Source organism: Astyanax mexicanus, chromosome 10, assembly GCF_023375975.1.
Source record: "Astyanax mexicanus isolate ESR-SI-001 chromosome 10, AstMex3_surface, whole genome shotgun sequence".
In the NCBI taxonomy this organism is placed as follows: domain Eukaryota; kingdom Metazoa; phylum Chordata; class Actinopteri; order Characiformes; family Acestrorhamphidae; genus Astyanax; species Astyanax mexicanus.
The window spans coordinates 42,129,363-42,142,739 of NC_064417.1; the positions used below are offsets into that span (position 1 = coordinate 42,129,363).

At 36.6% G+C, this 13,377-nt stretch overlaps 1 protein-coding gene across 1 annotated transcript; it reads left to right on the forward strand.

Moving 5' to 3' along the window:
- Window positions 1–4,175: 4,175 nt before the first annotated feature.
- On the forward strand, window positions 4,176–12,669 carry kazald2 (Kazal-type serine peptidase inhibitor domain 2). Its single transcript, XM_007247491.4, has 4 exons — window positions 4,176–5,406; window positions 7,151–7,311; window positions 8,866–9,013; window positions 12,366–12,669. Exons 1-4 carry the CDS (start codon window positions 4,920–4,922, stop codon window positions 12,488–12,490), a joined length of 921 nt encoding a protein of 306 aa, XP_007247553.3. The 5' UTR covers window positions 4,176–4,919; the 3' UTR covers window positions 12,491–12,669.
- Window positions 12,670–13,377: the final 708 nt, after the last annotated feature.

Here is a 13,377-nt window from a genome sequence, read left to right on the forward strand (position 1 = left end):
TCAGAAATCAGATGTTGGAACTGGGAATGACAAAAAAGTAGTTGGCTATAGATTGTAGAGTTTCAAATAAATTTACCAGTGTTTATGGTACATTAAACCAAAATTTCAGCTTTTGTGACTTTGTCTGCTAACAGTTTCCCAGTTTAGCATTGCTACAGATACTAGATGATAACAACACTTTATACAGTATTTTGCACATCCAAACACCTTAAAAACACCATGTTCACAGATAGAAGTTGGACAGTACTGTGAGTGCAACTGATTTAATGAGACTCAAATAGATACAAAGGATAAACTGAATGATATTAATGCTTTTACTACTGTTCATCTTGGATCATGAACTTGAAATAATGGTGCATTTACACTGCTTCCTGGCATCAACACAAAATTGGTGAATCCCATTTGTTTTCAACGTGAAACATTGGATTCATCAGACGCAGCTGTGTAATGTATCGTGGGTCAAGTGTGTCAAGCTCAAGGGATGCATTGCGACAAATTGTTGAGCCGAGGCAGCAGTAATAAGTGATAAGTGTCCTCATTGCAAAGTTTGAAACACTAGTTCCATATTAAAACATTCCAGTTTTGTGGTTTCAGGGTTCCCAGTCATTTACAGTATCATCTCTACCAAGTTATAGGGACTTGGATAAACACAAAACAGGCTGAGGAAGAGTTGTAAAGATCTTTAGGGTCTTTGGAAGCTTTTAAAAATATTTATTTCATTAGAAAAGGTAGCTTTTGTTAACCTATATGTTGTTCACTAGATAGAGTTCAGTCAAACATGTATAGGCTAATGTTTAAAGGTTTATAGGAAATATACTGTAGCTTATATAAAACTATTTACCATTATAAAAAAAAAGAACACACATGTGATTTAATTGGTCAACACAGTGTAAATGCAGCGTTAATGAGACTCTCCAGAATTCCTAAATAGGAATTCTGACTTGTTGGGGGGCGTTCCAGATAAAATTTCCAAGTTTGAACTCCAAATTCTGACATATATTAAAAAACATTAAGTAACTATTACTAGAAAATATAAGACAATAAAAATTACACAAGCTCTACTGATTTGTCACTAGTAGTTACATAGTTATTACATAAATTGTTGATCATGTTATACTTAGGACACTGTCACATTTACCTTGTTTGAGCCTTTGTTTGAGCCACTTTTCAGTTTGGTCTGAACCAAAATAACGGTCTAAAAAACTAATTTAAAATATTCAGATTCTTGCAGGAAAGATCCTTCTACAATCTAATTAATGCCAAATATATGGACAGTACATAACAAAGTTTTCAGTCCAATCAGTGAACTAACCTGTGTGAAACCAAAACTAACCGGACCAAATATGACTTATACATGGAAAACTGTTAATTTACGTAAATATTGTGCATTAAACTTGGTGGAAATGTAAGTTAAATTCACATCTGCCACAGCAGAACCCAGTAGAGATCCCAGTCGTCTTCCAGTACAGTGTATAAGGTCTTTATGTCATGAGGTCAGTGTGAAAAATCCCTGGAGTTAGGTGTATTCTTCCGCTGTTTGTGCTAACCATAATACAGTTGCAATTCATGTGCTCTACAGCATCAGGCCTCATGGTTTTACAAGCATTTGCTCCATCTGTGACCTCCCCTCTGTGACATCGTTATAAAAGAAGAATTGAATTTGCGGAGGCTCTGCCACGACTGTACGGCTGCTCCTCCTATTTGCCTCCTTGTATATTGCTTTTATAAGAGAGAGAGAGAGAAAGAGAGAGAGAGAGAGATGGGGGGTGGGTGACAGAGGAAGGAGAAGACGAGATGACGCCATAGATCTTCATAGCTCTGACATTGGCTGCCCATTTAAAAATGGATCATAAGAGACAAAGCGTCTGCTATAGAGAACATTTACAATCCTTTTACTAAAACCTTTTTAATATGCTAAAAATAAATGAATAATAAATGATGATTAAGTTTATTATACTGGGAGTTAGGTGTGAGACAATAAATGAGGTCTAGCTTGATTGCTTGAGGCCAAATTATTTTTTTTTCTCTAGTATTAATTATATATATATATATATATATATATATATATATATATATATATATATATATATATATATATATATATATATATATATATATATTATACAATGTAGTGTGTAATGCATATGTAATGCATGAGTATCTTGTGTAATAGAACATCCCAGCTATCTCAGTATTGTTTTGTATAGGTTCCTAATTATAGGCTCCATTAAGAACCCCAATAAAACTCCATGCCAAGACGGTATGTCTTAATAAACATTGCCCATAGTTGCCTAAATTTTTAATCATTTATTGTTCCTGGTAACATTTATCTTCCTTTTATGCAGCATTGCAATCTGACACTTCCTTCTGGGTACAACTGTTTATTTTTGGATGATGATTGTACATTTTAATACATTTTAATTTTAATACAAATATGCTTATAGACTAAAAGACAAAAAACAAACAGACAAACACTATTGGCCCTTGGAGTCTTAAAATTAAAACATATCAAAAATGATTGACAGCTTTTAAAAATCCCCTTAGTTGATCCTCTGGTAGTGTGTTTAATATGTTCATGTTTATGATGTTTTGTGACCTTCATGAGCTTTTCATGGCTTGGCCCTCTTCCACCTATGGAGGATCATCTGCCAAGCTAGTAACATGGATAAAGCTACACCTTTAGAATAACCCACTGTTTGTTCTGAAGTTATATATGTAATATATATGTCTTATAGAACTACCATGAATATGGCTGCTAGAGGCTTAGGTAAAAAAATTCCAAGCATGTAAAAAAACATATGTCACAAGGTGCCTGGATCCTGCTTTAATCGGAGACATAATTGGATCTGTATTGGGATATATACTTATCAATTTATTTCTGGATGGATGCAGCCTATTTAAGCACCTTCAAACGTATAATATCTTATATAAATACATTATTTTCTCCAGCTGTTTTGGAGAATTTCTATGAGCCAGATTCATGTTGTGTTGATTTATTTGTTTTTGTATGCAGCCAAGTATAGCACATTTTTCCATAGCACCACTTTTGTCAGGGTAAGAAAAACACCATCAGCTTACCCAGAAAGCAAAAGGTGACCAGCCTTTTGTTGCCTCCTTGTCAGGAATATCTTGAGAACTGCAAACAGCTGTTGAGCATTTGAGCATTTCAGTGTTTTACAGTCAGATAAGCCTAGACTAAAACCAGAATGTGTTTTGTGTCACTGATAATGTGGTCGCTTTTAATAAGAAGAGAGCTTTTTAAAATAATGGCCTTACTATTGGCATGGGTAGGAAAATCAACCTCTATGAGCAGCAGAGATCAATGCTAAAAGGTACTTGAGCGTTTTGAGGGCAAAAGCATTTAATCACTCAGCTTGTGTATGTTTTTTTCTGCAGATAAATATTAGTGGTTTGTGTGCTTGCATATCTATATTTTCTGTAGAAAGGGAAGATGAGAGGTACAGTCTTTGCACTGAGGAGGATCAATTCTGTGTGTCTGTTTTTTTTCACGTTATAAATACGTTAACTATTCTCATGAGCTAATTTGTTCTGATCTTATCATCTTGTTAGTTAATGATGCTAATTATTAGTAAAAAACTAATAATATTAAAGCATGGCTCGGTGTAATGCTACCTCCTGCTTTCCCCTGCAATGTATTGAAATAAGCCATTCATTCCAGAGCTCCATTGAGATGGCCTGAAGCAATTAGCTCCTCTAAGACCAACTCATTAGGAGGCATGCGCTGAATGAGCTCTGCTCACTGCAGCTAATCAATATTAATGATGGATTATTTACAATTAACAATGGGTCCTTAATGGCCCCGTAATTGTTTGTTTTGCGCTAACGTGGAGAGGTGAGAATTGCAGGTAGAATGCAGAGATTAGTGAGAGGAGGGCTAAATGCGTTCTCAATTACTCTTGCCTGAATAAAGTCTATTGACAGAGCTTAGTGTTCTTTTCTAAAAAAAAAAAAAGAGGCTAATAATTGCTCAAAAAGGATTCACTTTATGGGCTCAGTCTTGTTTTTTGTGATCTAATCCAGTTAACTACATAACTACAAAAACATGAATGTGCTTTTAAACAAAAAAAAATTCATTGCTAAAGAATATTCTTGTAATTGTTATAATTTCCTGCTCATGCTTTTTGAAATCACTGGAGATCAAATGATTTGCGTGAATCATCTGAGTGAATCTCTTATTTAAGCAAAAAAAAAACATCATGAAAAGAGTTCAGGTCATGGCAAGACTCTACAACAGCACAGTCATGTTTTTTCTAGCCCATTTGTACCTGAGAACCTTCCCCCAGGGTGTGCAGGTAATCGGGCCATTGCAAAGACCAGGTGTGTAGGGGCTGAACGTATGACCTTTTCCCTGCTGACTGGTACATTTGGGTTGGCCCAGTGCCCGTGCACCCCCTTCCCCCACTACCACTAGCTTGTGATTGGCCATTGGAGGTCACTGATCACACCTTTCTTGCACCTTGGAGGAGCACCCTGCAATTTAAGAGGGGTCTTTAGGAGTCCTTGTTTTTACAGTTCTTCTCCTCACGCCTTTCTTCAGCTCTCCCCTCACGTTTTTTTTTGTCCCAGGCCAGTGTTTGCCGACAGACGTCTCTCTGGTCTGTTTATAGGGCGAGTTTAGTTTGGAAGAGTGAAAGCAGATAAGCTGCTTTACCTTGGCTTGCAGGAATCCTTCGGCCAACTCTTGACACCGGCACTCTGGGACTCGCAGGCCCTACAGCCTGCTAAGGATCACTCATCTCTGTCAAGAGCTTGTCCGACAGACAGCGTTCTTCACGAGATGAAAGGCTCTCCAGCCATTTGAGGAGCAGGGAGAATCTCCGAATCACTCACTTTCCAGCTCAAGCGAAAAAGGAGTCTTCTTGTTTGACAACAAGCGAGCTTGACCCAGGGAATAGACAATGGTGTGTTTGACAGCAGTGCTAACGCTGCTGCTAGCTAGCCTCTCTGAGCCTCTTCCACTGGAACATCTCAGGCACTTAGACTGGCAGAGAGGAATGCGGCCTGGGGAGCGGTGCCCCACAAAGTGCCAGCCTGAACAGTGCCCGGACGCCAGGCTGCTGCAGAGCTGCGTGTCGGGGCAAGTCCGTGACCCGTGCGGGTGCTGCTGGGAGTGTGGGAACGGAGAGGGTCAGCTGTGTGACCCTGAACCCTGGAGCGGGTCCACCTTCTTTGGGCGCTGTGCCGAGGGCCTGCGCTGTAAAGCCTCTCGGAAGGACACCACAGGCAAGGAAGAGCCCAAGCCGGTGTGCGTGTGCTCCAAGCAGGAGATGCTGTGCGGCTCGGATGGGAAGACGTACGAAAACGTGTGCCAGCTGCGGGCGGTCCAGCGCAGGCTAGGCGAGCGGCAGAAGCTCACCATGGCGCATCATGGACCCTGCAAAGCAAGTAAGTAAATAAATAATCTTATAGTATGAGCAATTAGGAGTAAAGTGAATGCCAGGAACAAAAAGTCATGTTTAGAAGGCATTAAGAGATCCTAGCAAATCACAAAATCATTCATAGCAATCAGTATATGTTATTTACCAAACTCATTATGCTTATTATTCAGTAATTACATAGGATACAAGGAGTATTAGGATCAGTTATCAGGTTATAAGAGTGAATAAGGGTTATTGAATTTATAACTTCAATAAACTCTATGCATCATTCAAAATCATACAGTAATAAACTCCAGCCTTGGAAACAGCAATTTTAGCTAATCAAACTTTCTTTCCTGCCTCTGAGACACATGTGATATCCTTCTTATATCAAATTTAAACACGTTACATTGCTTAGCACTAAGAGATTATTATTATTATTATTATTATTATTATTATTATTTTAAAATATTTATTTACTCATTATTTGTTAAATGTCTGACTTTTAAAATCAGTATCTTAAATTAAATTTAATCCATTTAATTGTCATGTCAATTGTCAGTTTCACAAGCGTGAAAGTGAGTGAAAATATTAGGTGCTAAACAAAATAAAAAACACTTTGCTAAATAAACAAAATATATTGTACATATATACATATATATTGTAACAGCCACACCATGTACACTAATATACTTCAGAGTGCACATAATAGTAAGTATAAATATGATCATTCAAACTTTTCAAATATCAATGTATGCTAGACTATATAGTGCACAGTAGTAGAGTATGTACAGTTGCACTGTTGGGCTACACAATATTGGAAACAACTTTTACATTTACTTTCAACATTGTGATTTAAAAAAAATATCTGCAATTTATGTATTTATTTATTAAATCAACCACAATTTTATAATCCAAGTCAATAATCCAACATGTTGAAATATAAATAACATACTCTGTGTATCCAAGATTGGAGTAAATATTTTGTTAAAATAGTTAATCATAACTATTTCCTGCAATGATATAAAATGAAACTATTTTATACAACCATGTCCTTCAGTAGACATTGTACCATATAGGAAGGTAAGAGGGAAATGTTAATGAGTGTACAGAGACTTTCCATGTGTGTCCAAAAAATGTGATGCCTGTATATATGACACACTGCTTATTCAGCAGCCTGATGACCTGCGGAAAGAAGCTGTTTTGGGTGTTTAGGAACTTGCCGAACCTGAATTTTTATGCTTCTAAACTGCAGGCCAGTCAACATCTACGTATAAGTGCGGGTTAGTATATGCTGGAGGATACTGTATATTATGGTATATTCAGGAGGAATAGAAGCTGCTCTTCATCTTATGGTCTTATGGTTTCATGTCTAACCTCAAGTTGCAGCCTCATAAACAACACACAGCACTGATAAGGAATACATCTGCAATACAGCTTGCTTCTTACCTTAATAGACATACATGACAGGCTCTACAGTGATCTGAGCACACTAAACTCGTGATGCTGATGGATGTAAATGCTTAAATTGCTTAAACACATTCTGTCTCAATAGTATGTATCCATATATAGCTGTATAGCCTGTAAGAGTAGCTGTGCAGGTCCTGTGCTCCTGTGTGTAACTCTGCCTCACTGCCGACATTGATTTTTGTGAAATGATAGAGTGCTCACTTAACACCAAGTCGACGGGAGCCTGAATTTGATGCACGCATGTGTGTGTATTTATAAAGCAGTGTTAACCACAGATATCTGTCTTCTGTTAACTGTTGCAGAGCCAATCATCACCTACGCCCCGCGTGACATCATCACTCTGGAGGGAAGCGATGTTCTCCTTTCCTGTGAGGTTTCGTCGTACCCGCTGGCGACCATCCAGTGGAGGAAAGAGGGGGACGGCGTCTTCCTAAGTGGCGATGATTCTAGCAGGGCCGTACAGGTATGTGTATACATGGAAATAAAATACAGCTCTGGATGGATGATCTAAAGCCATCAAACCAAGCTGAACTGCTGGAGTCTTTGCACAAGGAGTGGCATAAAGTTTTCCAAAATCAGTGTGTAAGACTGGTGGAGGAGAACATGGCAAGATGCATGAAACTGTGATTAAAAACCAGGGTTATTCCACCAAATATTGATTTATGAACTCTTTAAACTTTGTGAATATGAACTTTGACGTTTTTTTTTGTGCATTTTTAAGGTCTGAAAGCTCTGCATCTTTTTTGTTATTTCAGCCATTTCTCCTTTTCTGCTAATAAATGCTGTAAATGACATTTTTCTTATTTGAAATTTGGGAGAAATGTTGATCAAACACTAGTTTATAGAATAAAACAATGTTAAATTTACTCAAACACATCTATAAATAGCAAAACCAGAGAAACTTATTCAGAAACTGAAGTAATAAATAGATAAATGAAGGGGGGCAGATTTTGGCACAACATTGGTTCTTTTTCTTCTTCTATTGTTCAATATGTGTTTCTTCCTATCATTTGTTTCAAAGCCTGTAGCATTTAAAACAGTGATTCTCAACTAGTGGGTCAGGACCCAAAAGTGGGTGGTGCACACTTTTTGGGCAGGTATCTGAAAGTATTGTTTTGTAAAAAAAAAAAAAAAACATAAAAATTAAATAATTAATTCTCATCTGATTTTGTAGTTGTCTTTTATATTGGGAAAAACAGAGACAAAGAGAGTTTCATACTAATGTACTCTGAATGCAGAGATATGCAGAAAAGTGAAATATGGATACGTCACTGATTCCGAAGAGAATTTAGGGTGAAATATGTCATTTTGTTGCCTTACTTATTTTGTTCAGGTTTAATTTTATTTTTATGGTAGTAACTTTTATACATGTAGTTGTCATGGTCCTCTTCAGTTCACAGATGTGTGTGCAAAATAGGTTTTAAATGATTTTTTTAAGGCTATTTTTCAAAAATAAATTTGTTTTATTTGTATTCTATAAATGTGGGACCCAGGCTGAGACCAGTTGAAAACCCCTGATCTAGAAAAGTGTTTTCAAACTGCAAACAAACCAGACTTTGGTTCAGTTAATCCAGACAGAGACAAATTTCACACCTGATATTTTGTTTCAGACCAAAATGAAGAGTCTGAAGGTCCAGACCAAACAAAGTGTGCATGAAAGCACCCTTGAATTAGCAACTATTAGTGACTGGAACAGAGGTTTTGATTTAAAGGTGACACAGTGACTTACTTTAAATTTTTTTATATTTAGAAGTTTATATTGAATTTCTAATAAAACAAGGCATGCTATTATGTCTAAATCATGCAACTCATCATACAGGACTACATTCTGTAATTCACACATGTACTGTAATTTAGAGTTGGATATCACTCAAAGCTAGCTGTAAGTATTATTTGTAACATTGTTGTATCTTTACTAAGTGTTGAGTGTTGAGGGAGATATATATACTCATGCAGTTACACAGCTACTGATACACACAGACACACAGTAGATGATTGCTTTTCTGTGTAATTACAGGCGCGAGGAGGCCCGCGGCGCTTCGAGCTCACCGGCTGGCTCCAGATCCATGGGGTCGGGCCCAGCGATGCGGGCGTGTACACGTGCGCCGCCAGGAACGCCTTCGGTGAGGTGTCTGCCTCCGCCAGATTACGGGTTATGTACAGAGGTATGTCTGATACACACACTCACACACTCGCACACACTTAAACACACTCACTCATACACACTCATACACAGCCATTAGCAAGCCGTGTCAAAGGTCAACCGCCTGAGAAAACAGACATTTACAGACTGCTCTCCCACACTAACATATACAAAACACACACGCACACATCTCTCCTACTCAATAGGCTTAAATACGAACAAACTCATTTTTCATATGGGTGTCATATTTTAATAATTAATCACTCTTTTAAAAAGAATGCCTTTTTATAAAAATAAAATAAAATAATAATAAAAGTTAAATTAAAAAAACTCTGGACTGGAATTAAATACTTCCCATATAACTTTGAGAACCCTCTTCCCAGTGAGAACATGCTGTTGTTTGGTTTGTAGAACATATTTAAATTTGAAGTTTTTAGTAGTTTTAACGTTATTAAAATTTTAAAAGACAACTGAAATCCAGTTTTAAGAATGGGTAAAAACAACACTTAAACACAACACAGTTGGTAATACACATTTCTAGATATTTAATGCATTTAATTAATGCAAATTCCCTTTTCTGCTTTTATGGATTAAAGTTTGAAAGTGGTATCCAGTGGAATTTTACTTCTAGTACAACTTTTACAAAGATTTTCTAGGTTAGTTGTGAATGCTTGAGATGTTGTTATTTTCTTATTGTTAAAAATAAAATAAATAAAAAAGGAAAGCTTGTGTGTAGAATGGTTTTGTAGTTCAGCAGTCAGCTCTAAGGGACTACTCTAATTCTAGCTACAAAACAAATTCTATAAATAAAACTTATTTTGTTCTTCTTTCTGTCATTTGTTATGTGGGAATAGCATGTAATTATATGCTAGAAGACCAAAATAAATTTGTTTTTTATTGCTACTTATAATTTGCTAATTGCTAATAACAATAGTTTGTATAAAATTACTCTATGATTATAGCACATGTATATTTAATTTTTAAGCACTATTTTTGAAAAAAGAACTAAATCAGGTCATGTAGGTAACTCAAAGTTGTGATGAGATGCCTTGGATTTTAAAACTACTCTGGTTTAAAATACTTTGTCCCATGTCACATTCCCAAACTAAAAATATGGAAACACCTTTTTACCTCTATGTACAATAATACATTTATTTTCTAATTTAGACTCAAACTAAACATCAAATTTATTTTTAAAGTATTATTTCCTATATATTTGTTCAACAAAAATAACTATTTACATGTTAAGTAATAAACTGCAATATATGTAATCAAGGTATGACAGCTTTGTGTATAATTTTATAAAACAGCTAAAGTGTTTTAAGTAAAAGACAGAGAACAAAAATTGTTTATTCGCTTTTAAATACTGCAAAAAAGACTATGAACTTCACAAATTAAACAGAGTAAAACATTTTGCAAATATTTATATTTTTTTATATTTGTTTTCAATTGCTTTTGCTCCTGTAGAAGCTTTTTAGGTTACACATGACTTTTTTAACTCCATTTATTTATTTATTTTTTTTTTACATTTTTATGATAAATTTATCAATAATAATTTGGGAAAAAAATAAAACCAAATACAAACATATACAACAAATACAACATATTTCCCAGATAGAAAGCTAATTTAAGACAGTAGTGCAGAAAATAAATGTCAATTATCAATTTGATTAATTGACCTGATTTGTGTATATATATATTTTTTTTTTTTCAAAAATTCCAGCATGAACTTTCCTTGTGTTAAAGGAAGTTTAAGAGCACAGTGTGTTTCCGTGCCTGAGTATCAGTGGCCCGTTGCGTCCACTCTTTGTGGTCTGTGCAGTAGTAGAGAAAGACATGCATGGGCATCAACAGTGGGGGCCAATCGATTTGGACCCATGACTATCAGCACCCAGCATCTCCACACCAGTAAAGGTGAACTTGGCTTTCCGAGAAAGCCTGCGGAACAGCAGATAACTTTACACCAGTCACCGGCTTCCTCCTGAAGAAACGCAGCATTAGTGATGACAGGAGGTCGAGGAGGGATGGAGATGGGGGCGATTTGGACGAGGAGATGCGGAGGAAAGGGGCGGGGGCGAGGGATTTGTGTATTATGTGGCAGGCCTTTGCTGTGACTGTCTGGTTGTTATCTCTTTCTCTGGGGGGTCTGCTCTTCTAGTCTCCCTGGCTTATCTGAGCCACAGGCAGACCCCTCCTTCCCCTCCGCTATTTCCCGGAATGTCCCCTTGCCGCTATGAACTCTGGGATAGGCGGTGGAGAAAGGTGACTCTGGACACAGTGCAGGCTGAGGATTTTTGTAATTATTGCTTGAGTTTCTCAGTGATTTTAGTCATGTCTGACTGTCTTTTTTACAGACTGGCAATTTTTATCTTCTCTAAAACCATAATAAGCCATAAAAATAACTTCAGGTAATATTAATCTCTTGCAAATAAAAAAATGTAAGTAAACATTTGATCAGATTCTGTGAGAAAAAAATATTTTGCATGGCTTTTCTGAAGTATGGAGGCACTTAAGGGGTTTACTTGCATCATGCATTGAGTTGGCACAGATACCTTGGGGTTGTTTAAGTCAAAATCGAATCCAGATAATTCCTAGATAGCATGAAAAATGGGCCTGAGCTTGTCTGATGTATGGCAGCATTGGCTAAGTGGATTTTTGTTGAGTATGGGTTGTTCTCAGCAACGAGAGAGTTGACAAAAGTGATACAGTCCAATTCCCATATAATACACAGCAGCCGGGGCCTCGGCACACACGGTCCAGGCTAATTGTCTTATTACACTCTTATTACACTCTTATTACACTCTTATTACACTCTGCAAACAGGGGTGTTAGCACTTACAGAGCTTGCCCCGGATGTGAGCCAAGCATTTGGGACAGAATTAGGCCAGGATTCAAACCAGAGGTAGACTGATGCAACTGTACCTGGCTGAGTGATTTTAGTTATTTAGGATGTTACTCAATTCCAGATGATGAACTAATGTAATCCTTAAAGGCACAAACTTTAGACAAGTTATTGTGCAGCATATCCTGTAGCCTACGTACATGTTATAAACAAGTAGCTGCTAATTTTAAATTAAACTAAAATGTAATTCTCACTATAAGTTGGTCACAATATTGGAAACTATTTTTTTAGATGCAACAGCTGTGTTTAAGCCAGCCACTTCTTACTAGAAATAAAACTGTAGTAAAATTACAGTGATCCACCTCTCTGCAAAACTAGTCCTGCCCAAATAGGACTTAAGTGAAGAAACTTTGAGATGACAAATAAAAAACTTTCCCTCAAGACTCAAGCATAATATCTTTTCTACTTTTCTACTAAAATACTGATTATTGATCTGCACACATCTGAAACAATCCTTTTTTTTATCTCGCAGGATCTCAGCAAGCCAGAGAGCTTCCCAAACGAATAAATGAAGCCCACCGCACGTCTATCAATGAGGCCGAGAGTGAAGACGATGAAGATTATGAGGGACGGTCAAGTGGATATATGTATTTGTAAAATATTATAATTATGAGATAAAATGAGAAAATGTAATGTTTTGTTATGATCCGAGGCCTGTCTGAAAAATAGACCCTTTACAGCGTCACTTTTAAACACTTTTATAAATACTGATGTCTTCTCTAAGTAAGTACATTTTGTTTGAGCACTGTAAATAAATACTTAAGTTTTTATACTCAGTTTATGTTTCATTTATTTCTATGGGTGAAATCGTTTTAATGTATTATGTTCTACAATATGAAATGCTTTGTCTAGTAGTCTAATAGTTAATATTTTGCTAAAAAACAAATGTTCATTTATTTAGTTTTTTGCATGCCCAATTTTACCAAGTAGAGATGGTAGAGATTTCAGTATCTGACAAAATTTAGTATGCAATCTGTGATAATACTGATATTACTTATAAAAAAATAAATGGAAATATGGATGCATATATCACAGACTTTCTCTAAGTTGGTTTCACCGAGTTTCAAAAGTGGTTGATTCTAAAAAGTAAAGTACGTTCTATTTTGACCGACAATGCAGAATGTTACAGAATCCCAGCATGATGATCCTTTAGCAAGTTTACCTGAAAAAGGTTAATGTGGCATCCTGCCCCACACTTGATTATTATCAGTAATTAGCTGATCATGCTGAAAGTCCTCTGGCGATTGATACTGACCCCAAAAACACTGATCAGCCCATTATTATGTCTTCTTTACCACACATTGCCAGCTGCCGTATTTTTAAACTGCTAAAAAACTTGGCATCATTCAACAGCTGAGTGTACTTGGAGGAGAACGCTAACTATCCAGTTCCCTTTCGTCGACTAGTAGATGCTTATATTGTGCTGAGTGATAGAAGGGGGACAGACGGATAGATAAATATCAGAGAGAGAGAGAGAGAGAGAG

Bases quoted from the DNA above. Each gene is read 5' to 3' on its own strand.
- kazald2 (XM_007247491.4), top strand. From the start codon at position 4,920: ATGGTGTGTTTGACAGCAGTGCTAACGCTGCTGCTAGCTAGCCTCTCT. The intron at 7,312-8,865 runs GTATGTGTATAC...GTGTAATTACAG, and splicing joins ATTCTAGCAGGGCCGTACAG to GCGCGAGGAGGCCCGCGGCG. The intron at 9,014-12,365 runs GTATGTCTGATA...TTTATCTCGCAG, and splicing joins ATTACGGGTTATGTACAGAG to GATCTCAGCAAGCCAGAGAG.